General features: G+C 46.9%; 1 protein-coding gene across 3 annotated transcripts in view; it reads left to right on the top strand.

Moving 5' to 3' along the window:
- The first annotated feature begins 592 nt into the window (after window positions 1–592).
- Window positions 593–27,337, top strand: part of PPP1R12B (protein phosphatase 1 regulatory subunit 12B) — a 131,663-nt gene continuing 104,918 nt past the window's right edge. Inside the window, exon 1 of one of the 3 annotated variants that reach the window (XM_066204081.1) lies at window positions 593–956. In XM_066204081.1, coding sequence (XP_066060178.1) covers window positions 669–956 — 288 coding nt within the window. In that variant the 5' untranslated portion in view covers window positions 593–668. The remainder of the gene's footprint in view (window positions 957–27,337) is intronic. The other 2 variants (XM_066204080.1, XM_066204079.1) reach the window with 2 other exon arrangements.

Below are 27,337 nucleotides of genomic sequence, written 5' to 3'. Positions count from 1 at the left end.
TGACAGGAGGGCGCAGCCTGGAGAGGTCGGACTCTGCTCCCAGGGAACAAGGGACAGGACAGGAGAGGAAACGGCATCAAGTTGTTCCCGGGAAAAGTTTAGGTTGGATAGTAAGAATTCCAGTAAGAATTTTAGAAATTCCAGTAAGAATTTCTTCCTGGAAAGGGAGGTCAGGCGTTGGAAGGGGCTGGCCAGGGCAGTGGTGGAGTCCCCATCCCTGAGGGCACGTCACGCCCAAGGGACGACTGGACGTGGCACTCAGTGCTCTGGGCTGGGTGACCAGGTGGCGACGGGGCACAGGCTGGACCCGATGATCCCGAAGGTCCTTTCCAGCCTCAGCGGTTCCGGGATTCTGTCACTCCAGGGAGGGCGGGACCCGGGGAAGCCACAGCCGCAGCACCCAACCGCGCCCGCGCGCGGGGGCCGCCGGGAGTTGTAGTCCCGGTCGCGCCCAGGTGCGGCGCCGCGCGGGGGCCGCTGGGAGCCGCGGCCGCCCCGGGGCAGGTGCGGCGCCGCCCCCGCCCGAACTACATGTCCCGGGGTGCCGCGGGGCGCGCGCGGCGCGGGCGCGGCGGCGGCGGCGTAGCGAAGATGGCGGCGGGGGCGCTGCGCCCCGCTCCGGGCTGAGCGCGGCGCGGCCCCGCGCGGCCGTCAGAGCGGCGGCGGCGATGTCCGAGCCGGAGCACCTGGGTGGGAAGCGGGCCGAGTCGGCGCGGCTGCGGCGGGCCGAGCAGCTGCGGCGCTGGAAGGGCTCCCTGACCGAGCAGGAGCCGGTGGCGGCGGGGGGCGGCCGCGGCCGGCATCGCGGCGCGGGGGGCTCCCGCGTCCGCTTCGAGGAGGGCGCCGTGTTCCTGGCCGCCTGCTCCAGCGGCGACACCGAGGAGGTGAAGAGACTGCTGGGCCGCGGCGCCCGCATCAACACCACCAATGTGGACGGGCTGACAGCCCTGCACCAGGTACCGGGGCCGGGGGGCGGCCTGGCTTTGTGTACCCTCGGTCAGCCCCGGGCCGGCGGGGGGAGCGCACCGCGCTACCTGCAGCCCCGGCCGAGGGTGTCGGTAAACAAACGGTTCGGTACACTTCGATCCGGTGCGTTCAGCCTGTGTCAGAGCACGCACCGGGGTGGTTCCAGTCGGGCAGTGGGGGATGTACCAACTTTTCACGGGGTTATTAAGTACGTTAATTAGCAAGATAAAGCCGGGGCTGGCAGGGCTGCGGGCCTGACCAGGCGGCCAATTTATTAATTTTTTTAAAACTTAGGATGTGATTGGGGTCTCTGAAGTGCTGGCCGAATTTCCTGGGATGACTGCGAATTTTGCAAGGTCAGGAGTGTCTGGCCAGTTCTTGTGTTGTGTTTTATCAGAGTTGCTTTGAAACTGCCCAGACTGCTCCTTGGCAGAGGGCAGAGAGTGGCCGCATGGCCAATTAGCAACGTAGATTCTATTAATACTCATCCAAATGTGAAGATGGTACAAAGTGGTCGCAGGAATTGGCTGCAGAGCGGTAAAGCCTTGACTGTCAAGAAACACGTACTGTGTTCCATCCGTAGCTCTTGCTGCTCTGGTATAAATGAGCAGGAATGCCAGGGAACATGCAAAACTGTCTCCTGGAATATTGGGAAACCTGTTGCTGTCCGAGACTGATGGAGAATTTAGCAGGGTGTGTGAAATCAGTGTCTCAGATTGGTGCATCTGGTCAGTGAAATGGATCTGGTTTGGATCCAGGCCAGCTTTGGGACAAAAATTTTCTTAGCTCAAGATAGTGTAGATTAAGCATGTAGTGTAGCAACAGGAGTGGGGGGAAAAAACACAATTCAGGAATAATATCTGGAACTAATGTGTTTGTAAAGAATAATGTGTTCACAGCACAAATAGCAGGATAGTTCTTGAGTTAGTCAGGATTTCTTTTTGCTGGGCTGATGTTACTGAAGCATTTGGGACATGTGCAAGGTGGTTCAGGAACTTGCTGGCTGTTAGGGAGCAAGGGGCAGGGAGATTCATTCATTTTGGTTTGAACTTCTAAAAATAAGTTGTGAAGCGAAGAGCATGCAAGCTTACAGACTGTCAGGTTGAATAAGACTTCAGCTGGCAAAGCAGTGACCTTTGTAATGGCTGGGCCTTTTTCTTGGTTATTTGTGGAGTTTGGGGTATAGCAACAGCAAATAGTAATCTCCGGTACAACACATGTACATTTATTATCAAATAAGTAGTCCTGTAGACACTGGTAAGAACCAGCTACTGAAAAGTTGGTTATTCTAAGCATTTTGGCAGTCAGGAAGGCTGAATTTAAGGTGATCCCAGCATGATAGAGTTGGGATGACTTCACGAGCAGTTTCCAGCCAGGATTGATTGTGATTCTCTCAGAAGGGCCTGGGTCTCTTGCTGCAGTGGGTAATGTGAAGTGTCTGGACTCTGACGGCAGGCAGTGAGCTCAGCAAGGTCACACTCCTGGGGACCGTGGCAAGCCATGTATTGACAGGCAGGCTGCAAATTGAATTCTGTATACGTAAAGGATACAGAATTGTATCATATGTGCCTTAGGAGCACAGTATCGGGTGACACTGACTGGTAACACCTAGGGCTTGATACTTGGAAGAGCTTGGATGAGCCAGCAGTGGAGCAGATGCTGGCAGTACCAGCCAGCTGCTTATGTGAAGTGCTTCTTCAAAAACTTGACAGAAAGGGAGGGTGACCTTACTGTGTTTGGAATAAAAACTTTGTTCCAATGTCCCATGGATGTAATAACAGTTTTGCTGAAGAGTGACAAGATGTTCCTGCGGACCCAAATGGAGCAAATGCTGTTTTGTTAAAAGTTTTGCTGTGCATGAGTATCCTAAGTTTGTAAATCTCTATCAGATGAAAATGTTTATTAGCATGGACGAGAAGGTTGTTATGAGTTCCGTTCTCTGAACCTATCCAAAATAGATTTGTTTTCATGTTGCTTGGAGAATAATGCTGCCTATGGTAAAGCATCAGCTGAGGCCAGGTGGGGATCCCCAGAGCCCTGGTTGACAACTGGAGTGATGTAGTACATGCGAGGATATTTGAATAACTTCTCTTAGTATCAGAAACACAATGTTACATTACTGGGCAGATGGTAATGACAGTGCGCTCTTGTTTAATACCTGTGCAACCGAATGGCCACTCACTGGGGAAAGAAATCCTACACGTTAAAAAGAGCTGGCTTTGTTGACAGAGGCCTCAGGTCAAATAGGGGTATTTTTTTGTTAAGGAATTTAATATATGAGACTTGTTCTGGATGAGCAATCACATCTTTTTAGGTAATGGAAGGGTTAACCAAGTCAATTGACTTAATTTGGCAGAATTGGCAGCTGCTCCCACAAAACCTAAGACCAATCTTACAAATTGGGTTAGTTTGTTTGAATCGCAGGCTGGCCCTAAATATTGTGTGTGTGTTCACAAAGGTAAAATTACACTTGTTCTGGTACCTGGGCCACTGTGGCTAAGATCCATTGTGTACTTGCTGTGTGAGAAGCTGATTTGGCTATTTATAACCACAAAACTGTATTTTGAAAATAACCTTTTCAATTACAAGTGATGTTTCTGAGCCTGAAGCCTGTGTCACTACCCTCTTTAGAGGCATCAGGTGCTGCACAGACCTGCACCACAGCCCATGTCTGGAACCTGTAGGGTGGCCTCAGCTGTATGTTGTCTAGCTCAGTGCCTGCAGAATGTTGCTGGGTGAACATCAGTCCCATATTTTCAATGATTAACTTACATTATATTCACTGAATTACTGTTGACAATGGTTTTGTGTCTAATGCAGAATGGAAAGGGAGATACTAGTTAAATGTGAGTGAACATTTAGAAATTATCAAGAAAACTGCTGCCAGTTGATGAAATGAACTATTGGTGGTAGTTGAACTTCCCTGGTGTTTGCAGGTGGTGGGAAATGGGTATGAACTGCTCCTCTGTCTCCTGGGTGACAGGTAAAACCAAAGAGTAAACTTGTATGCAAATTGAGTCTTAAGGGAAAAAACAGTCCGCTGCTTCCAGTTGGGAAAGCATCTCCCAATGTAATAATAGCAATGCTTGTTTGTCTTCAAGGACTCATTCACAAAGGATGACAGACAGTGAAGACTGTTTATCCTCTGTCTGTCCTTTGATGATTTACTCTCTATTTCCTTTTGACCTGTTTCAAGGAGAAGTGAGTTGCTCATGAAATAACTCCTGTGTCATTTACAGTACTCTGCACTACCTTGGCGGTTGCTGTTGACTTTGTTTTCAGGTGCTGGGTGCCTGTGCTAATTCAGGAGCTGCTTCCTGAATAGTCAGGTACTTTGTGCAGTGACTCTGGGTTAGGTGGAGGCTGTTTGTTATTCTCAGTTTGTTATTCCTCCTTCTGAGCCTGTGAAACTGCAGGCATGTCTGGTTGCTCCTCAGAGCTTTATAAGGTAGCATCTGTGTCAAAAGGTTTGGTCAATTTTCAGTTGCTGCTCAGCAAGTTTGCCATTTCCTCATACAGGTTGTGTGCAGCCGTTAGAAAGCAGGAAGCAGGTGAATTTTTGGGCAGTCCAGAAACCAGACAGAGGTAATAGGGAGCACTCTGCCCCATTACAGCAGTCTGGAGACTGTTGGAAGAGGCATTGATGTGCTAACACTGGAACAAAATCTGGGGACTGAGGGGAAGGAGGAAAGGATTCCCCCACCACTTCCATGTTCAGCACTAAACTATGTCCCTAGGTGCCACAACTATACACTTTCTGAACCCTTTCAGGAGTGGTGACTCCATCATGTCACTAGGTGACCTGTGCCAGGGCCTGACTACCCTTTTGGCAAGAAATTTTCCATAAAGTTTCCATGAAAAGAATTTTTCCATATTCAACCTAAACCTCCCTTGGCACAGCCTGAGGCCTTTCTCTCTCACCCTGTCCCTGTTCCCTGGGAGCAGAGCCTGATGACCCCTGGCTGTCCCCTCCTGTCAGGGAGTTGTGCAGAGCCACAAGGTCCCCCCTGAGCCTCCTTTTCTCCAGGCTGAGCCCCAGCCCCCCGACTCCCTTGGCTGCTCCTGGTGTTCTAGACTCTTTCCCCAGCTCCATTCCCTTCTCTGGACACAAAATTTCTTAATCACCAAAAGGTAACAGCCAGTCTGTGCCCTGAAAGGTGAGGGGATAACACAACTTACAGTGGCATGACAACTCTGGAATGAATGTTCAGGTGCCCCATCTTTGGGGCATCACAGCTGTGGTTTAAGGTAGTTCAGCTTCTGATCTTTAAGTTGGTGATGATAGCATCATAAATCAGGCTGCATTTTAAAGATTGGGTGGCTGCATTGCCTAAAAATACGTTCATTCCTGGAACAGGAGGTTATTTAGGGAGAGTCATACCTTTCCCACCACAATGTGCAGAGTTCCTTCATGAAGGTGTTCTTCTGCCAGGAAAAATAAAGTCGCAAGCTTCTTGTGCCGCATGTAACGCTACTCATCAGTGTAATATGGCGCTGTCAAAAATAGGGTTTATCACTAAGCGTACTGGGGTTTTTGGGTTTCAGTTATAAGTGGGAACTCAGTAGCATGTGCCATCCCACAGGGCTCTGAATAAAGTGAGAGAGCTTGGAAGATGACTACAATACACCAGTAATTTATGAGACAGAATAGTTAAAATCTGAAGTGCTGTTTTATCAACCTCATGCTTTTCTTCTCTTCCTTTTGGCTTACTCAGTCCCTGTTTTGCCTTGATGTTTTCATCAAGGGTTCAATTGTCTTCCCCTTGCATCTCTATTTCCAAGCTATCTCCTGAGTGGGCAGAATTAACTGTAGACTACACAAACTAACCTTGAGCTGCAGTTAGAGACTGGGAGAGCTGCTACTGCTGGCAGCAGGGCTGGAAACCTTCCTCTGGTTTGGCTTGGGGCACTTTCAACTGGTTGGTTTGGCTCCTGAAAACCAAAGACAGCCACATCATTTACTCAATACTGGGTGCCTGGGAGGAAACTCTGCATTTTAGTAAGTAGATGGGCATTTGGGAGGGGAAATGTGCACCTTCATTGCTTCCTTCCTCAGCCTTTGTTTATCCTACCCAGTGATTCCATGCGTCAGGCTCTGCTGCTCCCCATAAACACTGGGCAAGGGAGCTGATGGGATTTTCAGCAACAACTTCCTTCATGGCAGCAGCTGGAAGTGCTGACCCTGGTCCCGTAGTGCTGCCCGTGGAAAGGTTCTCATCTCCACTAGAGCTGCTGGACAGTCTGGAATTCTGGCCTCACATGGAAAGCTCATTTGGAAAGCGAAAGTTTTTTAGGGAAAGCTTCTTGTGCCTAATGTACGCTGAAAGCTTTCTTACTTGTGCAGATGAAATTCTTGAGCCTGCGTCAGGGGAGGAGACAAGTTTTCCATGCTGCATACTTGCCTGAATCAACATGGTTTGATAAGATTGAAAGCCAGCTCAGCAAAAATGCAGGAATGAGCAATGAATGCAGTGCCTGGACAGTCCCTGCTCCAGCAGCACAGGGTCCTGCAGCTCCTGCTGGCATGGCTGGAAACATTCAGTGTTCGTGCTTAAGCATTTAGTACATTTATGTGCAGAACTCTAAGCTGTAACCTAGATGAAGCTCTCATCATCCTGGCATTATCTTTTGCAATTTATAATACCTTTTGCTTATTTTAACGGGGAGTGTTGGGGCTGGGATCTGTTTGTATTTCAAATCATTTTAGAAATTTAGAATTCAGACTAGGTACTGTGGGGCTTGTGAGATGTCGCAAGTGCTGTGTTTTGTAATTCACTGAGATAATAACTGACTAATATTAAAATATAGGACTTCTGAGTTGGTTTGCGGGCTCCCAGTTGAGGATTATTATATACCATCAGTCAAAAAGGTTTGTCAGACTGTGTGTATTAGAGCAATCAGTTTTAGGAGGGTTGGGAGAGGGGAATATTACATAAGTGGTTGTATAAATTGGTATCTTATTCTTTTTAACTTTTGAATACAAATGAGGGCAGGTGGAGCATTAAATATTCTGAAATATAGTTTTTAAAAAATTGTGTTTGTGCAGAGGGCTGGAGTAAAAAAAATGAAAGAGAAACCCAGAGCCTTTCAGGGAAATGGCAGCCCCTGCTATGCAGTGACAGGATCCCCAGCTGAGTGAATTGTTTGACCTAGTGATGATGGTACGGCCCCAGCACGGTGAGGGTGCCCAGTATAAATCCTGGGCTCTGAGTCTGTGGTTTATTTTGAGCTGTCCTTGTAAAGGGAGGTGCCACAGCTGTCCCTGCAATCTCCTTTCTTGGGCTGCAGCAAACTGATCTGCACAGGGAGGAAAGGTGCAGCTTGCAGGAGGAGCTGGGCCATGGGCCTCGGCAGGAAAACTTCACTTGCTAAAAGTTGTGAGACCAGGTTGGACAGGACTTTGAGCAGCCTGGTTGAGTGGAAGGTGTTCCTGTCCATGGCAGGGCGTTCAATGAAAGGAACTTTAAGGTCCCTTCCAGCCCAAACCAGTTTGTAATTCTATGAATGAACGATTTGGTGGGAATTTAGGTGTCTATTTTCATGGGGCTTGCTTTGGCATAAATGGACTTAAGAACAAGCTCATGGTGAGTATAGTCTATCCAGGCCTGTGCAGAGATGTTTCAAGCTGCTGTGAACATGAAATGGAAGCAGTGGCACCCAGTGTATGGCTGAGAGATGAAGCTCCAACCCGCACAGCTTCCAAGAGCCAAATTTTATTTCCTCCCTGCGCTCCTGTGATGTCCCACCTCTTACTGTGGTGAAACATGACCTTTCTTAAATACTTAATTCTTAAAATGTTTTTCAGAGGAAATTTGCTTTTCTGCATTTCCAGGCTGATGAGCACAATACCTCACATTGGTAACAGCCAGATCCCAGAGTCAGGCTTCTCTTTTCACATCAAGCTGTTGACAATCAAGGACATCAAAATTCCTGATTTAGACACCTACGTAATTTCTCATGTCAGTTTTCAGTCATAATAATTATAATGTGCAGTGCTTACAAGTGATCAGTATTTTAGAAAATACATCTACGTGTTCTCTTGTTAAATATTTTCCTGTTAAACAAATTTTGGAAAAACCTGTCTCCTTCCAGCTTTGAACTCCAAGCTTAAATATAGGCTTTGCTCTTCTGAAAACAACCAAAATAACTGAAAATTCACTCTTTGAGAGTAACTGGTATGATTTATTTTTCTCTAATGCTGGGTTGTTTGGGATTTTTGTAGCTTGTTTCCTGTGGCAGGACAAAATAGAACACTTAACTTCTAGGAGTCTCAGTGGAAATGTTTCTATAATACAATAAGCTGACCTTGCAGAGGGACGCAAACAGCTTCAGCGTTGCTTTTCCAGCATTCAGCCTTGCTCATAAATCTTTGTGAGATGTACAGAATGCAGAGTGACCACCTGCCATTAGCTTTTTATGTGTCACTGCCTTTTCAGGGTAAAACTAAACCTGGCCCCTGTCCGATCCCCTGAGCCAGAGCATTGATTTGCCACAGTGATTGCTCACCATCCATTTCGGGAATCTCTCCGAAGCCACCTCCTGTTTAGAATTTGTGATTCCCTGCTGTATCAGTTAATGCGATTTCGTATCAAAGCCTGATGGGTTTTTCTATCTGAAATAGTGCGACAGCAGCAAGTCCTAGTACAGGCTTGTCTAAACACAAGTGCCGGCTCAGCGAGGGGATTCTAGCAGTGCTTTAGGGAAGTGAGGTGACTGTGTGTGGGCTCTGCCCAAACCTAGCTTATGTCTGTTTAGTTTGGACCTGTAAATAGAGTAGCATCACCCAGAGGAATGTAAACCAGCATGAAGCTGGTAGGGCTCGTGCAGGGAGCTGCTCCTGGTTCATCACATGGGCCTTGTGCTTGAAGTGAAGCATCCGGGAGTGCTGCTGGTTTCATTTTGAAGGCAGAGTATGAAGCATCTTCATCTTTCAGCATTGAAATTCATATGGACTGTCAGCCTTACCCAAAACAACTATTAATTATGAATTATCTCGAGTGGCAATTATAAAAACTTTATTAAAAAAGCAGGTTTTTACACAGACAGATAGCATTAGGGGAAGAGGGAAGAGTTTTAAGCTAAAAGTGAAGAGGTTTAGATTGGATATTGGGAACAAATTCTCCCCTGTGAGGATGGAGATGCCCTGGCACAGGCTGCCCAGAGAAACTGTGGCCACCCCGCTCCTGGAAGTGTCTATGGCCAGACTGAACAGGCCTTGGAGCAACCTGGGCTAGAGGGAGTTGTCCCTGCCCATGGCAGGGGATGGAACTGGAGGAGCTTTAAGTTCCATTCAAACCCAAACCAGCCTGGGATTCTGTGATCTCTGACAATTTGATATTTTATGTGAGGCGTGTAAATAGGGATTTCCCCCCTTAGAAGATTGGTGGGACTGGGGAGCTCTGACCCAGCTGACTGTGAGTGCTGTGGCTTGCTTTAATTGTTCTGGTACACCCAAATGTATATGAATACATACATATTTATATCATTGTTCTGAGTTACATCATTAGCAGAAACCCCGCCTGTGCCTACAGAAGTCATCAGAATATTTATCTTCAATACTGCTGTGGTACTGGAGGATGAAGTGTTGTAAATTTTTATCTAACAAGCCATTTTTTGATCCCATTTTCTCTGTGGTTTCTGTAAGTGAGATGACATACTCAGCATGGACAGCTTTGGTGTTTTTGTGGATAGCAACTAAATCTGAGCAACTGGTTGTGTTAGCAGAACCAACACATGTCCAGGAAGAGGTGCATATCCTGAGCCTGGGTAGGAGTCTGACTGCACCTGTGACACACTTCACACTTGCCAACTGTCTGATCTGATTTTTTTTTCCAAGTGCTGTGAACATGCCAGTAGTAGTTTCTGTGCTGGAGAACCCTATGCCCTTACTTGAGCATTTTAATGAATATCACAGGTGAAGTTGGTATGACTGACATGTATTAATGTAACCATTGGTGTTAGCAAAAAATATTCCACTGGCCAAGATGCTTTCAAAGCAACTTGATGGCAGTGAAATGCTACATTCTAGCCTATTACCAGCTCGTCTTCCATTTTTCTGCAAGATGTGGGTTTTAGGAGTCTGTAGCAAATATTTCAAGCAGAATTATGAATTCTGGGCTGAAATAGCTCTCTAGAACAGAGGTAGAAAGAGATGCTGACTTGCTTCCAAAGGAAACTGTGTCTGGGTTAAACCTTCAAAGCTGGTTCCATCACTTGATGCTGGCTTTCAGTTCTTCACTGGCTTCATTCTCCTTCCCTGTGTTCTCAGGAAGCCGACTGCTCTGCTCCATGCTTCAGCCAGCTCACCTTAGTGTGGGCTGATGTTCTCATCATACCCTTTTAGGGGAATCTGTGTACCCTGCAAGGCTTTGAAAGGTAGAAGTTGTGTTCAAAGGGACTGTTTCAAAGGCTTTTGAAAGTCACTGTTGGGTTGCAGAGTCTCTTCCAGAAAATTGTATGGATGGTCCATAGAAGCAGTTTATTGTGGCTGCCTGGCTTCTCTTTTCCTTACTCTTCTTGAGAGTTTGGCAGGTCGTTTCCTGCAGAGCTGCTTTACAGCCAGCTGCCCTAATCTGCGCTGGTGCTAGGGCTTATTCTGTTCTGGGGCAGGACACTCTGTGCCTCTGTTATCCTTAATAAACACTCCATCAGGCCCTTTGTCCAGTCTGTGTAGATCCCTCAGAGGAGGATCTCCTGCCTCAGCTGTGCCAGCAGTTTGATATCATCAGCAGACTTGGTGAGAGTGCTCTCTATCCTATAATTGGTGTTAATAGAGTTTGTTAATGAAGACATGGATTTGTATTGACCCCATGTCAGCCCTGAGGAATGCTGCTGGTAGTCAGCTGCTAGCTGGACTTTCTGCATCTGATCACTTTTTGAGCCTGATGTTCTCACCAACATCAGTCGTCTGCTTTTGCAGTCCAGCTCTTGTCTGTTGAAAACATGGGCAGAGACAGTGTCAAAGGTGTACCACACTTGCTCTCCTGTCCTCCACACAGGCAGCTTGGAGGGCAATCCAGTTAGGCAAGATTTACCACTGGTAAATCTACTCTGACTGTTCCATCTCCTGCTGCAAATGACTGTCAGGAAGATTTACTACACAGCCTTTGCAGGATCTGTGGTGAGGCTGAGAGGTCTGATGTTGCCTGGATCCTTCTAACATCGTGGAGTGGTGTTTGAGTGTCATCAGGCCTCCCTTTGTCACCATGACCTTTGGAAGTTGACAGTGATTGGCAGTGACTTCAACTAGCTCCCTCTTAAGCCATATCTGCATCCCACCTGGTCTCAAAAGGGGTCCATGATCATTCCTTCCTCCTCATTCCCTGGGTCGAGGCTCTGCTGCTGCACAGTGGAGCTAACAGGACAAGTCTGTGCGTCCTGGGACCTGCACTTAGTGTGTTCCCTCAAGCACACGTCCCTCTTGTTGGACCAGGACTGTGGTCTGGAGCGCTGCTGGAGCTGTGGGCCTTCAGGAAGCTTCAGCCTCTGGCTTTTTGCCGTGACTGTCAGACATTCCTAGAATAACAGAACTATGGAATGCTTTGGGTTGGATGGACCCTTAAAGATCATCTTGTCCCAGCCATGGCAGGGACATTTTCCACTAAACCAGGTTGTTCGAAGCCCTGTCCAGCCTGGCCTTGGACACTTCCAGGGTCAGGTTACTCCTGTGAACACAAACTAACCATTTGCAGGGCTTTTTCCTGATCTCCTTACCTCCCTGATTTTCTTCTCCACCAGCCCTATCCCGCCCAAAGGAAAAAAGTAAGTTTCATGGGGAAGTCCATGCTGGGAGGGAGATAGATGTTCTTTCCACTTGTCTCCTAGTTCTTCAGCATTCAGTCCTGCAGGAACACAGCCAGTGAGCAGTTGCTGTTGTGCCATACCTGTGGTGCCTTCCCTGCTTCTTGGTGCAAACTTGCACAGCGACCTCACCATTAATTCTGAATGGCTTGTCTGTCAGTGGTTCAGTTTTAAGGCATGTTGTGACCTCTTTTCTTCAGGAGCAGACACGCAATCAGAAATGCCACCAGGTCATGTCCCCCAGGAGAGATGATGACTGTGGACTTCTGCTTTATACTACCACTTTGGTAAATGTTTCTTCCCCATCTTGCTGCACAAACATCAGTGCCTGCTAAGGTTGGATGTATTCTCATATCGAACTTGGCTGTCTTAATTTTAATAATGGGCTTAGCAATTCCTTCCAGTTGCTGAGGAATGCTTCTTGCTGCTACAGTGTGCTGACACGGTAGGAAATACTGTAAAGCTGAATAGACATTTTTTGGCTTTTGGGTCCTTTCTGCTTTCAGTCCAGCTGCCAATTTAATCACTGCTGCACTTCAGATATTAACTGTTGCTCATTTAACTGTTGCTATCTGAATATGGGAAGGAGGTGCAGGAGGCACCAGGTCGGGGCTGGACTCAGGGGAAAATGCCTTGTCTGCGGTGATGGCTGCTCAAGACTGAACAGCCATAAGTCAGCAGGCTCAGCTTGATCCTTGCAAAAAGAATGTCTCAGTCCCACTTGCTTAACCTCAGCACTCCATGAACTTGTCACAAGTCAGTCCCATGTGCCCAGCTGACACATGTGCCACCCTGGGGAGCTGGGTTTGAGTAGCTTTGAGTGCCAAAGCTTGGTGCAGGCAAAGCCCCGCTCCTGCCAGCAGGTGAGGAAACTGGGCTGGTGGGTAGGAGTCAGTGGCACCTGTGGTTCAGAGACCATGCAAGCAGGGCAGTGAGGGAAGAGCAGGGCTTGACAGCTGCAGTCCCTCTCTTGGACCAAATAGAATAGCCTCTGGCTAGGAGGGTTAGGAACCAGTGAGGATAACAGCCCTGTTTGACTGCTTGTGTCTCTGTGTTCCTTTGGATGGTCCTGGGTGGGACTGTTTGTTTGCTGTTCCTGGGCAGTTCCACCACTGTTGGAACCCTGGAGGCTGAAAATTTCGGGCTTTCTGAGCTAAGGGGTGCTGACCCTCAGGCAAGCATCACATCTGACATGAGACCTTGGGACAGGTTCCCAAGATTGAGTGATGGCATGGGGGTTTGTGGGTGTGTAGTTTGAATAGTGTGTAATCTCACAAGGTGTAAAACTTAAGATTTAAGATTTTTGTACATAGTAATACATGGGAGACAAGATGGAGGGCTTTGGGCGTTGTCTGAGTCCTTCTTCGCCTTCTTCTTCCGTCTTCTTCATGGATTCAGGTGGTTTTCTGTAATTGGGTGAAAAAGTCCGCATTGCAGGCCTTGGGTGGTCATTACTGGGTCAGAAACATAGACAATATAGGTGTCACCTTGGTATTGGGTACTTATTGCTTGAATAACCTTGGAAAGAGTTAGAAGTCGCCATTTGACCTCGTTTTCCTAGCATGCTAGTTGGAGCTCATGGGACGTGTGTCTGTACAGAGATAAGATGTAATAAACAACCAAGTCCAAACTCGATTCTACTTTTCCTGTGTATTATTCATCCTGACCTTGGCAAAGAAGAACAGAAGCCAAAACTCTCACACACCATGTATTGGCTGCTCTGCATCCCCAGGGCATCCCCAGATGCTGCTCCAGGGCTGCCCAGATGCTTTCTAGACCAAAGTGCTGCTCTGGGGGTTCAAACTGTCCTGGAGCTGTTGCACTTGATGCCAGGCCCTATTTCACTTGCCTACCAAGTGCTATTTGTTTCCCAGACCCTCTGACACTTAATCTAATTAATTCAGTGGAAAGCTGAAAGGCAGTGGAGTTCCCACCAGGTCCTCAGGGATCCACTTTTCATCCAGGTGCCCTGGGGGCTAAGAAGGCCAGTGGTGTCCCTGGGGTGCATTGGGAAGAGCATTCCCAGCAGGTCAGGGTGGGATCCCTCCCCTCTGCCCAGGCCTGGTGAGGCACACAGGGAGTGCTGTATCCAGGACTGCTCCGGACAGGAGGGACCTGGAGCTCCTGGAGTGGGGCCAGCTGAGGCTGCAGAGATGAGCAAGGGCCTGGAGCTTCTCCCTGCCCAGGAAAGGCTGAGGGAGCTGAGGCTGTTCAGCCTTGAGAGGAGATAACTGAGATGGGATCTCATTCCTGTCTGTGTCTCCAGGGAGGGCTCATAGCAGGGCCCAGGCTCTGCTCCCCAGGGCCCAGCACTGGCACAAGAGGAATGGGCAGGAGCTGATGCCCAGAAAGTTCCACCTGGACATGAGGCAGAACTTCTTCCCTGGGCAGTGAACAAGAGCTGAACAGGCTGCCCAGAGAGCGTGTGGAGCCCCCTCACTGGGGATATCTCAGACCCATGTAGGCATAATCCTGGGGCATGTGCTCTGGGGTGACTCTGCCTGAGCAGGGAGCTGGGACCGCATGACCACTGGGGTCCCTTCCAACCTGACCCATTCTGTGATTCCCCAGTGCAATCTGAGCTGCACCCGAGATACTGCTATAGACCGAGGTACTCAGGTATTGGTGTGGCAGCCCTCTGTGCAAAGGCTCTGGGCATGAACCTTCCAAATTTCAGGTCAGATCACTCACACCTCTCCTGGTTGTACCTTTTCCCTATTCCCATACACATGGATCTGGAAGGTGGGGTGTATGGGGAGAGGTGCGTGCATGAGGATGAGCATATTTGCTGCAGACAAATAGTACTTCTGTGAACATCTATGTACTGGATCTATGAAACAGGACTTCTAATGAAGGAAGTTAAAAAGTGATGATCTAATGGAATTTAAGTCCTAATTATTTCAAAATGGAAAGAATAATATCTTGTTCCTTGTGACATATCATCTTTTATATCTTGTGCATTCTCCTCTCTATCATAAATCACTATAATAGGTACATGCTCTATTCAGGGAGCACACAGTGTCCATTTTGGGGAGTTTGTTTCGGAGTGTATTGGGAGAATCTGAGTCTTGGATACAGATCAACAAAATAGTTTCAAATGACAGATCTGTCCGACTTTTGGCATTATGTGCTGGATAGTTTTGTGGTGTTTCTAAGTGATACTAGGACTGTGTGCCATCAGTCTTTCCTGAACAAAGATCTCTTAAGATAAAAAATTAAAATTCAGCTTTCTGAGCTTTCCCAAGCCGTGGTATTGACAGAAGAGGTTCCAGAACTGCTCAGACAAATGAAAATTGTCAAGTCTTCAGCATCAGTTGGAACTGGCACATGGAGTCACTGAGCTATTATCCTCTGTGTATAATGTATCGCTTAAAGCAGCTACCAGGGGATGTCAGCGGGAAATGACATTTTCCAAAAGGGACTCCAAGAGGAACCTGGGAAGTGATGAACCCAAAGCAGCAACAAGCATGTGGAGAGGAGAAATCTGGTGGAGATGGTACATTTGGATTTCCATAACACTTTTGAAAACATCTCTCTATGGAAGCTGTAAGAAACAAAGCTGTTGTGAAATCAAGAGATCTTATTAATTACTGTCTGAAAGAGAGAAAACAAAGGCTGGAAATAAAGGGTCACTTTGCAGGAGGAGGGAGAGTTATCCTGTGCATCTCCTCCGCAGTCTGTGCTGCTTTGCACACCTTTATGTGAGACAGGAAAGGGAATATAGAGTGAGGTCACAGTTTGCAAAGGTTCCTGCACAGTCAAGATAGTGAAATGTGAGCTGGCCCTGAAGGGTGTCAATATTAGCCAATTCACTGATAAAATGACTGGCGAAATTTGGTCTGTAAATGGGGAGTAATGTTTATGGGAAAACGGTGGCTTCTAATCCAGATGTCACAGGCTGGAAAAGCTTGTATTGTGCCCATGTGTAGATTAGTATGTACAGTTCTCTGTCTACCATCTCAGAAAAGTATATATAGTTAAGGGAAAGAGATGGGAAATGACAGCAAGGGGATCAAAGTCATGGACTGATTTCTATACCAGGAAAGGGCAAAACTTCTACAATTCCTTCTGACTGACAGAAAGCCACAAGCACAGATATGATAAAGGTTTCCAAAATGATATGTTAGATGGCATTAGAGATGTTTGGTTTTTCCTGCAGGGAAGAATTTAGGACATCAGAGTTTTAAAGCAAATACGTTTTCTCATCCAGTGTAAAATTCAGCTGTGGAACTAATTGCTTCAGGACACAGCTCATGCCAAAAGCTTCAGTGTGTTCAGAATCTGCATGGTGGGTAAAATTCTAACTGTGTAAGTTAAGCTCTGGATTGCCAAGCTCTAGGATGGGTGAAAAATATAAAGAGCAATTAGAAAAACATTTTTTTGCAGGTGAGAGTCAAGAAGAGAAAATGAGATGAGGGAAAACTAGTGAGGTCAAAAACCTTCTCAAATGTTAAAGCAAAAGTTTTAAAATTAAAGTCCAGTGCTTTTTAGAGGGCTTATAATACTGTCCTGCAGAAATGGTGGCAATTCTGATTTGTGCTTAGTGGGCGATTTTACTGAATTTTTGGGTAACTTGCTGCAGTTGCATGAAGATTATATTTCATAGTGTCCTCTAAACTATAAAGAATATGTGTATGTGTGAGATACCATCTCACTAATCCAGGAGGTTTTGAGCATTTTTCTCTTCCTGGCTCTTAGTAGCCTGGACTGATACATCTGACTGAACACACTGTCGAGGTATTCCCGCAAGGAATGGATTTCCTCTTCATCATCATCTGCGCTGGCTTTTTCTTTTCATTCTTGGGTGATTGACAAACAGAATTTGACCTTCACAGCCCTAAATGGTTTGTCTTTTAAATGAATATCACTTGAGTCATTCTGAGCAAGCATTCCCTTGTGCTGAAAAAGATAAGTGGTAAATGTGTCTGTCTCTCGATGAGAGACTTCAGGACTGTGCCAGCCTGTACAGCAGCAGAGCCTGGGTTTGAACTTCAGAGCATATTGCAAGAGTTATTTTTGTTCCCTTATATTAATAGCTGCTATAGAAGGAGCCCTACGCTTATGGCCAAATCCTGTCTTACAGTTACTCTGAGTATTGGCTTGTCTACAGACTACAACTCAGTCCTCAAAATGCATTCTTTTCCATTTAGTTTAGGTGCTGTTAATCTGTAAGAAAATTGTTCAATGTTGCAGAAAGTGAACAAGAAACAAAGCATCGATTGTAGTCCTTGGGAGGGGATCCATGTGCTGACAGCACACCCAGCTTCCTGCAAATTGTGCTTGGGATTTCAATTCAAGCCGTGGCCTAAACAAGAACCGCTGCATCTTTTAAATTACTGTGTTGTGGTGATGAAACAAGCCTTCAGAGTCCTGGAGATTTGTGATACCTATTGTTGACAAAGTTACTAGCTTTTTATAATTTATTTATTTTAAACATAGAGTCATCGAACTGTTAAGTTTGGAAAAGACCTCCAATATCATCAGTCCGACCTTTGACCAGCCAGACCGGAGCACTGAGTGCCTTGTCCAGTTGGGCCTCAAACACTGCCAGAGGTGGGGACTCCACCACCTCCCTGGACAGCCCCTTTCGATGCCTGGCCACCCTTTCTGTGGAGATACTCTTCCTGATGTCCAACCTGAACCTCCCCTGGTACAGCTTGAGGCTGTTTCCTCTTGTCCTGTCCCTTGTTGCCTGGGAGAAGAAGCCAGCCCTTGTCCTGCTAATGTGTTGTGCTGGCCTGGTCTTAGTCTCTAACCATTCACCCCTTCTCTAGTTTGTTTAAACTTTTTTCCTAATGATTTGGCTTCTTGGAACAGTGCTTTGATACTTTTCCTTCTGTGGTAGCACACTGCAAGCTGCACCTCTTCTGCTGCCATGTGTTTGGCATTTTGCTGTTTGCCCAAAAACCAGACTGGGCTGTCTCGGTGACGAGGGCAGATGGTTGCTGTTGGAGAGTTCCAGACATGGCTGGAAGAGGACCCAGAAACCCTTCTAGTTCTCAGTGCTCATGCACTGAGACATAACCAGATTTATCAGAGCTTTTTAGAAAAGACAGTTATTTAATCCCTTCCAAACATCATCACAAAGTGCTTGTCTGCACCCCTCCCAGGAGGCGAGAAGCCCCAGTGCCTGGCAGGCTCAGCTGGAACCACGGGTGATGTGCTTCTTGCTTCAGCAGCACCCCTCTGAGTCATTCAACCAGCCCTCAATTACCTGCTGGGGCTGGAGAGGAGGGCATGGAAGTGGTAGATCAAAAGTAATGGTGTCAGTCATTGATGCTTTAACAACATATTAGTAAATGCTGCAGTGGAAGACAGAGAGCCCCAGGAAGCAGTGTGGGAGCTGTCAGGGCCAGCGTGTGCTGCAGCACAGCAGTGCTGGGGCTGCACTCACCTCATCAGTGATTCCCCAGTGCTGTGTCCTTTATGTTCGTGTTCTGCCTTTAGATTCTCCCACCTAAATGTGGGAATATTCCTATTTTGCTTCATTGTAAGAATGTTTATGAGAGGCTGGGCTCTGCTCTGGAGCTCTCCTCCTCCTCTGCTTTGGTTCCATCTCACAGCAGTAAAATGTGATCTCTGATTCTCTTTTTGCTGAACAAGAGAGACAGAGGTTGGCCTTATTAGTCTGTGCTGGTAGGTCCTTTGGAGGAGTGTTCCCACAGGGAACTTGTCTCCCTCAGGGAATTGCAGGCTGTGGATTCCCTACCCAGCCCCATCCCTGCTGTGTAGCTGCAGTGGGTCGGGGTAGCAGCTGTGGGGAGCAAATGTGGAACAAACGTCCTGGTTTCCCCAAACCTTTTATAGCTTGTTCTCTTTTTATCTTTCTGAAATCTTCTTCAGCCATTTTTCCCCCAAGGAGTTTATTTCTGTGGTGCCCTAGAAATAGCATAAACCATATTATGATGCCACAAAAATCCTTAAGAAATGCAATTGGAAAATGGAGTAAGTTGTTTGGGATTTTTGGAAGTGGGTTTTGTTTCTGTTTTGGTTTGGGTTTTTTTTCATTTTTTAAGCTGAGCTTTTTCTCATTCGCGTCCTATTTGTGTCTTGTATCTTTTTCAGTTGTGGAGAGTAGAATTTCTTACGATACTGAAAATCTGGTGCATTATATAGAGACCTAATGATGTTTTATGGTTTGTTTTGTTCCGCTCCAAGTCATTTCTAGAATTTGCTTTGATTTCTGCGCTTGGAGCTGATATTTTCCTACAGCTATTTGTTATAATCCTAAGAGCTTTTCCCTGAACTCAGTAATAAGCCCAGAGCCCTTCATTTTGTTACGTGACGTTGGGTGTATTTTGTGCCTGTGATTCACTCTCCAGTGATCTGCACTGCTCTTCATCTGCTGTTTTATCAGCAGTTGCTCAGTACTGTGAGATTCTTCAACTTTGTCCTTTGCTTTACCTCTTGAATAGTTTGCCCAGCAAACTTCACCTCATTGATCACCTCCTCTTCCAGGTTCTTTATGTAGCAAAGGCCCTGGGGGAGAGGTTTCTGCAGAGCTCTCCAGGAAGAAGATCTCTCTCATATTCTGGTCTCCTTATCATGAAAATACAATTAATTGAGAAAGGATCTTCTGTCTTACCTGGGCAACTCAGTGGCTTCAGGAGCCACAGTGAGGGGCCTGGTGAGAATCCTTTAGAAAATCTTTGTGGAGAGATTCATAGAATGTCTGGAGTTGGAAGGGACCCACAAGGGTCATCAAGTCCACACCCTGGCTCTGTACAGGACAACCCGAAAAATCACATCATGTATCTGAGGTGAATGTCATGTATCAAATGGACCTTCCTTGTCTTCATGCTTATGTACCTTTCAAAAGACTCCAGTGGCTTTCTGTCAAATGGCTTTCCTCTGTAAAAGCCTTGGTGGATATTTTCCAAAATACAACAATTTTTTATACACCTAGTCTTCTGCATTGTACCATCCACTAATGTGACCCCGGCAGCTTGGTGGTTCTTGGGTTTGGTGAAACCTTTCCCTTTCTCCATTCCAGGAGTTTCCTCACTTCTCAGTGACTTCCTTTCCATTTTCTTAGTCATATAGTGACACACTTGCTATTTGTCCATTTGTGTGGTGCTATACCAAAAGAGGCTTAGCCTGGATATCAGGGTAGGGCTTTTCCCCCAGAGTGTGCTGGCCACTGACCACACTCTCCAGGGAATGATCACAGCCTCAAGGCTGCCAGGGCTCCAGGAGTGTTTGGACAACACTGTCAGGGATGGACAGGGGGGGATTGTTGGGGTGTCTGTGCAGGGCCAGGAGTTGGACTGGATGGTTCTTTGTGGGTCCCTTCCAGCTCCAAAGATTCCATGATTCTGATGCATGTCATCTTGACATGGTTTCCAGGAGTGCTGCACAAGCAGTCCTGCTGCCTAAGCAATCCTGCTGTCCAGCTCCTGTTCCAAACCATTGAGTTTCTGGAGCTTCTCCTGACTGTGCACCTGCCATGCCTGCAGCAGGGAGCTCACCTGCATCCCATGGCCATCACCACCTACCCAGACTTGTGCCTGAAATCCACCTGCTCATGGCCTTGGTCTTGCTTCAAGCTGGAAGCTCAGCCTGCAGCCAGGGGTGCATCCATGTTCTTGGGGATGTGCGGTCGTGTTGCAGTGAGGCAAACACAGGATTGCTCTCCCACATGTCCTGGGGTGACTTTACGATGCTTGTATCCCCAGTCATCTGTTCTGCCTGTGTTGGATATTATGTTCTGTACCTTTAAGACTGGTTCCAAGAGTGAACTGGGGGAAAGAAGCGGGCAGTTTGTTTTCAGAAACTGCGCTCACTCCTCCGCATTCTGCTCCTGGACTCTGCTGTCTGCAGCAGGGACAGACAGTGAGAGATACCTCCTTTACTTTTAGTTAGTTTTTAACTAGTTGAGGCAGAGAAGTTCTCTGGACTGTTTTTTTCTTTTGTTTTCTTGGAACTGTTTAAACCTGTTTTGGACTGGAAACCCAGAAGAGCACTGGGAGCTCACACCTGTCGCCAACAGGGCCTCAGCCTCGGCCTCTTCCAGCGCAGGAGGGACTGATGAGAGACTGAGGGAGCTGAGCTGCGCTCCACAACTGGGCTTTCTGGGTTTGCTATCTCTTCGGACAGCAAGAGGTTTTATTGTTTCATGTTATTTTTTTTTTCTGCTTGTGGATACTTTGATTGTTAAATAAATAGTTTTTTCTACTTTTCTCTGAGGAAGTCTTTTCCCAGACCAGTTGGGGGACGGGCTGCTGCAATTTGCTATTCTGAAGGGACCCCATTTGTAGGTTTTCTCCTAGATTTGCCCTAAACCAGGACACCAAGGATCATTTCACTGCTTCCTCCTTTGAGCTCTTCCTCTACAGCTGGCACAGAGATAGGGCTGCATTTTGATCCCTCTGAAAGTCTTCTTGTGTTGATGCTCTTTGTGTCTCTTTACTCTTCAGCAGAAACCATACAATCATAGAATTGTTTGGGTTGGAAGGAGGCCTTGAAGACCCATCTGGTTCCAACCCTCCTGCCATGGGCAGGGGCACCTTCAACTAGTTGCAACTAGTTCCAGGTTGCACAGAGCCTCCTGCAGCCCGGCCTTGAGCACCCGTAGGGGTGAGGCATCCACAACTTCCCTGGGCTACCTGTTCCATGGCCTCACTTCCCTCACTGTAAATATTTTTTTTCAAGATCTAATCTAAACCTGCCCTCTATCAATTTGAACCCATTCTTCCTTGTCCAGTCACTGCATGCTCTTGTAAATAGTCTTGCCCCATCTTTCCTGTAAATTCCCCATAGGCACTGGAAGGCAACAATTAGGTTACTCTGAAGCCTTCTCTTTTCCAGGCTGAACAATCCCAGTTCCTTCAGCCTTTCCTCACAGGAGAGGTGCTCCTTCCCTCTGATTAACCTGGTGGCTTTGTCTGGATTGGGGTGATCCACTCAGACAAGAGGTTGTTCCATGCCTCTGGCAGCCAGGCTTTGTTGACAAACCTCACCCTCTCCTTAATTCTCCTGTTTACCATCCAGGTTGTAGTAAGCTGTTGCTGAGGATTTCCTGTGTCAGCCACCAACAGGGCAGACTCATGCTCAGGAGACACAGTGCAATAAACAGAGAATTCACTGTCCTCTAGCTGGACTTCCACCAGGTTTTGACTTACTTCAGGGATGAGTAAGTGCTGTAGTTCACCTCTAAGCCCAGGCAGCTGCCTAGCCAGTGCTCCTGGTAGTTACAGAGGTGGAGAGTTTGCTCCCCTGCCAGCCCTCCCTTTACTGGATGCATTCATTACTCTCACCATTTCTGGCTGCGACCCTTTTTTCAGCATCGGCCGTGTGTGTGACACTGTGGAAGGCCTGTTGGGGCACTCACACAGAGTTCACAGCAGGCTGCCAGGACCTCAGCCACACGGGGCATGTGTGTGGTGCTGAGGCAATAACTGGGTTTATGTTACTCTGAGGAACGCATAAAAGTTTATATCAGGTCTGTATTTCTTTGATCGTGGAGACCACAGTTCTCGATTAGACTTGAAATGTGATTCAGGCCACTGGGGAAAGTTGACACCTTAGTTGTGTCCATCTTTCAAACTACCAAGATATCTGGTGTCATGCTCTGACAAGTGGCAGTGCATGGCCACATCCTTGGCACACTTAGCTACCCTGTGAGAGTCTCACAGGGCAGTCAGGCAGTTCCTTTCCCTCTGCAGTGACCTTATTCCACAGGTCATTTTCTTTAACAGCTTGGTGCTCTCTGTTCCATGTTGGCCGCCACCCTTCTTTTCCACGGACATCACCAGAATGGAGTCCCTGCCCTTTCTTTGGACTGCTGATGGCAGCAGCAGTGGAATGTGCTCAGGAACCAGCGGTGAAGGATTTTGTTACTGGTGGCTGTGCTGAGATTTGCTTTAGTTTGTTTCCCACAGGAATAAAAAAAGCTCAAAGACATTTTGCTGTGACCAAGCAGGCCCAATAGTGTCAAATGATTTCATTTTCTTCTTTTTCTTCTGGTGAATAAAGGCAAGTGCAGATGAGCTCTGAAAGTGCGCTTGGTAATTGAAAACTCATACAGATGGGATCTTTGAACATACGTATTTTTCCAGGATTGGGAGTTCTTGAGAAGTTTTTACCTCTGCTCTGGAGCCAGGCTGGGAGAGCTGGGGGTGTTCAGCCTGGAGAAGAGAGGGCTTAGAGACTCTAGAACCGCTTCCATTGCCTAAAGGGGCTCTGAGAGAGTTGGAGAGGGACTTGGAATAAGGGCCTGGAATGTCAAGACAAGGGGCAATGGCTTCCCACTGCCAGAAGGTAGGGATAGATGGGATACTGGGAAGGAATTCTTGGCTGTGAGGGTGGGGAGGCCCTGGCACAGATTGCCCAGAGCAGCTGTGGCTGCCCCAGGCCTGGAAGTGGTCCAGGCCAGGTTGGATGGGGCTTGGAGCAACCTGGGCTGGTAGGTGGTGTCCCTGCCCATGCCCCTCCTGGAGACACTTTAGGCACAGAAAGGGGCTCTAAAGTCTCCCTGCAACCTTCTCCAGACTGAACATCTCCAGCTTTCCAAGCCTATCTTCAGAGTACAGGGGCTCCAGAGCTTTAAGTTCCCTTCAATCCCAAACCAGTCTGGGATTCTGTGAAGGGATGTGCAGACTGTCATAGAACTATGAACTCCTGTGTTCTCCTTTACCTACTACACTAAAAATCCTAGCTGTAGTCCGGGCTTAAATTGTTGTGTTTAGATAGGTTTATTTGCTATGTTTTGGGAAAATACCTAGCTTAACTTCTGCTGTAATATCTAATTACATCAAGGTTTCAGCAGCATTTAAAAGAAAGCATTTCCTTAGAGCTGTGCTGTCTTAAGTGATGTTGCAAATCCTAGTGATGGCACTAGAAATGGAAATGTTGCAAAATCATAGCTGTGGACCTCTCAGGAATAGTGTGAAATCACTTTATTTTTGGAAAGTTTTCTTTATCAAGCTCCCTCTTTGTCAGCTGCATAATTTTTTATGCTTCAAAGAAAATTGTGTCCTCTGATTGATGTGGAGCCTTTTCCTGCTGGGAATAGTAACTGTGGTGGTTGAGACGTGGTAGATGCCAGGCTCTTATTCAGGTGCGGGCAGGAACAGTGGCAAAACTCTGAAAGATCCCTTATTTGCTTGGCTGAGAAGGCTTTGAGTGCCACAGGATTGGAAAATACCCAAACATGTCTGTCTTGGGGATGATTTTTTTGCCTCTAGGAGTACATGGACTGATCCTTAGAGAGGTTTTAGCCACTGCATATATAACTGTAAAGTAGCAAATTTTAACTTTCCTGCACGCTGCCAGACTGGAAGGGAAAATTAATAAATAGAATTACTGACTGTATGTTTTTCTTTTTATATACCACCTTCTATTTCTGGCCATAAAGGTAAAATTCAGATCTTGAAACAAAACGATGTGGCTGCAAGACAGCAAGACAGGGATGTGCACGGAAACCAAGGGCCTTGACGGTCTGTCTGTGAATAAACTAACAATGAATCCCTCCAAGCAACCTCCTCTTGCTCTTCACCAGTAGTTGTGTCGAGGTGTTTCTGCTCACAGACAGCGGTTTCTAGTCACTTAGTGCTAATTGAGCATATCTGGCATTTGCAGGAGCTCATGAAACTTCTTGTACATGAACTTTGATGTCTGTAAGGTAGAGCTGGTTTCTGTGAAAGCAGTACTGGCCCGGGAGTGACTTGAATGCTTTTTGTGTTGAAAAATCCATTTTTCCCTGGTCTGTAGGCAGCAGGAGCTGTCTGTCTTGACATAAGCAAGATATTATGTGGCAGCTTAAGACTGTCTCAGCCCTGCCCTTGCTGCTGCTTTTGTCATGTGCCTTTCATATCAGTGCAAGTGCTTCTTTGGTCCCACTGTGAGCCAGTTTAGCTCCTGGATCTGTTCAGTGGGGTATCAAATTAGTGTCAGTGCCTTTGCTGGGGGAGAGGGTCTGCTGGCAGGGTATAAGGCAGGATGAGGGTAGTCCTGGCTTCAGTAGAGCCTGCTGCAAAATCCTGCCATGGCAGAGACTAAAGAAAGCCTGGAGCGATCTACAGAGATTTTTCTGTCTGCCTTTGAGGTCTATAGTTAGGCAACACAAATCTCACCTTTAGTTTGCCAAGTTGTAGCTAAAATCATTTGCAGCTGTTTTTCCATGTCTCTGCTGGGGTAAGAGAAGACCTGGAGAGGCTTTTCCGGTAGAGGATTCTCTGCCAGAGCAGAAGGGCCCTTCCTGGCCCACCTTGCCCTTCCAGCAGGTGTGGTGTGAGTGGAGCCACCTTTCCAAGTGGGTCACGAAGGGATTTTACATTTTTTCCCTTATTATTCACCAGGAGAGTCCCCATTTGGCATTGGCCATACCGTGCTTCTCAGCCACCACCAGCAAGGCACTGGGGCAAGAGTCAGCCCTAGGCTGCAGAGCACCAAACACTTGGTTTGGCTGAAGCTGATCTAAGGCTGCATCTTGGAAGTTTAGGATATGTTTGTGTTACAGAGATGGTGGCAGAACCATATCGCTTGTGTTGTGAAAATGAAGTCTTTAGGAACCACATTAAATAGTGCAGTGTAGCCCCTGATGGAGCTCCTGTCAGGACAAGGGATTCTTAGCAGAACATTTCTTTGCTAAGCAAATCTGCAGTACCTAAACTTCCATTTTCCACACAGGAGTGAAATGCTTGTGAGCTTTCTAATTATGAAACATAGTTATTTTGGGCAGGAACGAAAATTTCAGTAATTTAAGGGCAAGATTTTATATAGACTGTCTTGATCGAGTGCCAGGGAGTGCTGGCTGAGGGGGAGAGAAATTACATACTTAGCAGTCAGAATGACTAAACTGGTGAAGCTTGGAAAGCCAGTGCTGCTCCACACCATTAGAAAACTGGCAGTCCCTGCTTTTTAGTGACAGAATGACTTTATTTTTAGTGTTGGCAGTTGATCACATACTGGACTCATTTCAAGGTCTTCTCAGATGGTACAAAGCATTAGCCTCTGACTACTGTTGAAATAATGGGTATTAAAAATCATGCTGGAACTAGTGGGATGATGATGATGAAAAGGAAGAGAGTAAAATGATGATCTGGAGTGGATTTTGAAGTCAATCCCACATGCCCTGGTGCTGGTTTAGAGCTGTGTTGTGGGCTGTGTACATGAATGGCAAACCAGTCAATCAGCTGCAGAGGAGGAGCACTGTGGAAATGGAAAATCAATGTCTCGGGCCCTGTTTGGATGAGAAGTGAATTCAGTGCAAGTTGCTGGATATATCAGAGCACAAATACTGTGAGGCCGGAGGGGTTCATAGGACCATAAAGTGTCCTGTGTTGGAAGGGATAATGGAATCCAAGTCCTGGCCCTGCACAGACACCCAACCATCTCGCTCTGTGCCTGAGAGTGTTGTGCAAACACTCTCTGAGCTCTGGGAGCCATGGGGCTGTGACCATTTCCTGGTCCTCTTTCCATAGTGATTCCATGTCTGTGTGGTCCGTGCTGATCTTCCTGGGTTTGACAAAATGCTCTTTGATTCGAAATGTTAAAGGAGGGGCAAAGAGCTGGCAATCCTGCGTGCCCGTGCCTGTTGTCCTAGCAAGAGTAAAAGCAGAGCAATTCAACTTTCTTCCCATTTCCCTCCCCTTTCAGTAACACAGAGTGTGAGTGTCCAGCTGACCTTCTCTTTCCTTCCTGCAGTGGCTCCTGTTTGTTCACACAAGCCGAGCTGGAAGCTTTGGCATTCCGAGGGCTGCCCAGGTGAGGGCAGGTCCTGACCAGTCGGGGAGAAGTGAAGTGTGGTGCTTCAGCACTCACTGGCAGCACCATCACTGCACTGCATGCAGGAGTCCTGGCAGTTCTAAAGAGTTCCACAGACATTTAGCCAAGCCATCTCTGCTTTAGTGCAGCAGGTATTTACATCTAACTCCCTGTAAATAAGTTGATGGCCCCAGTGCATGTATGAAGGTGTGTGGAGTTTCAGAATAGTATCAAACTGGGCTTCTGTTCAAAGTTCTTCTCCACCTGACATTTCATGCTGCTATTTCGTCTTGGAAATACTACGTTCATGGCATAATTATGCCTTTGTAGGTATTCCTCTCTTCCCGCGTGCTCTGCTGGGTTTTTTGTTGTGCTAATCATTGTAAGAGATTTGTTGTTGGTTTCTTTTGTTGACTGACATGGATACTGCTGAGTACTTCTCGTTGTGTGTAGGGCATTTTCCAGTGGAAAAATCTGACATGCCTCTCTCTTCCTGCTTACATGAGTAGTATGACTCAACTGCTGTTCAAAAAATGAACCTCCACAGCTAATTAATCAGACTAGAAAATGAATCTTTTTAAGTCATTTCGCTCCCATTCCCCCTGTTCTTTTTAAAACAAAATTTACCTCTTTCTCCTAGTTCTAATGTGGTTGTTTCTGAATTAGGATTTTAAAGCTTTAAGATTTTATGCCAAGGATTTTAAAGCGTAAAGATTTCAAAGCTGGCTTGAAGGTGCCGAAGTGCCTGTGCAGGGTACGAGGCATGAGGACACGCGGAAGCCGAGGCTGAGGAGAGAGAAGTTGCAAAAGCTCTGTGGTTTTGCAGGAGCAGCAGTACAAGCTGTTTGTTGTTCCCCAAATCGCT

The sequence above is a fragment of the Chamaea fasciata genome, unplaced genomic scaffold, assembly GCF_029207755.1.
Source record: "Chamaea fasciata isolate MVZ Bird 193981 ecotype frontalis unplaced genomic scaffold, bChaFas1.0.hap1 SCAF_25, whole genome shotgun sequence".
Classification (NCBI taxonomy): Eukaryota; Metazoa; Chordata; class Aves; order Passeriformes; family Sylviidae; genus Chamaea; species Chamaea fasciata.
This window is presented reverse-complemented; position numbering and strand designations above follow the sequence as displayed.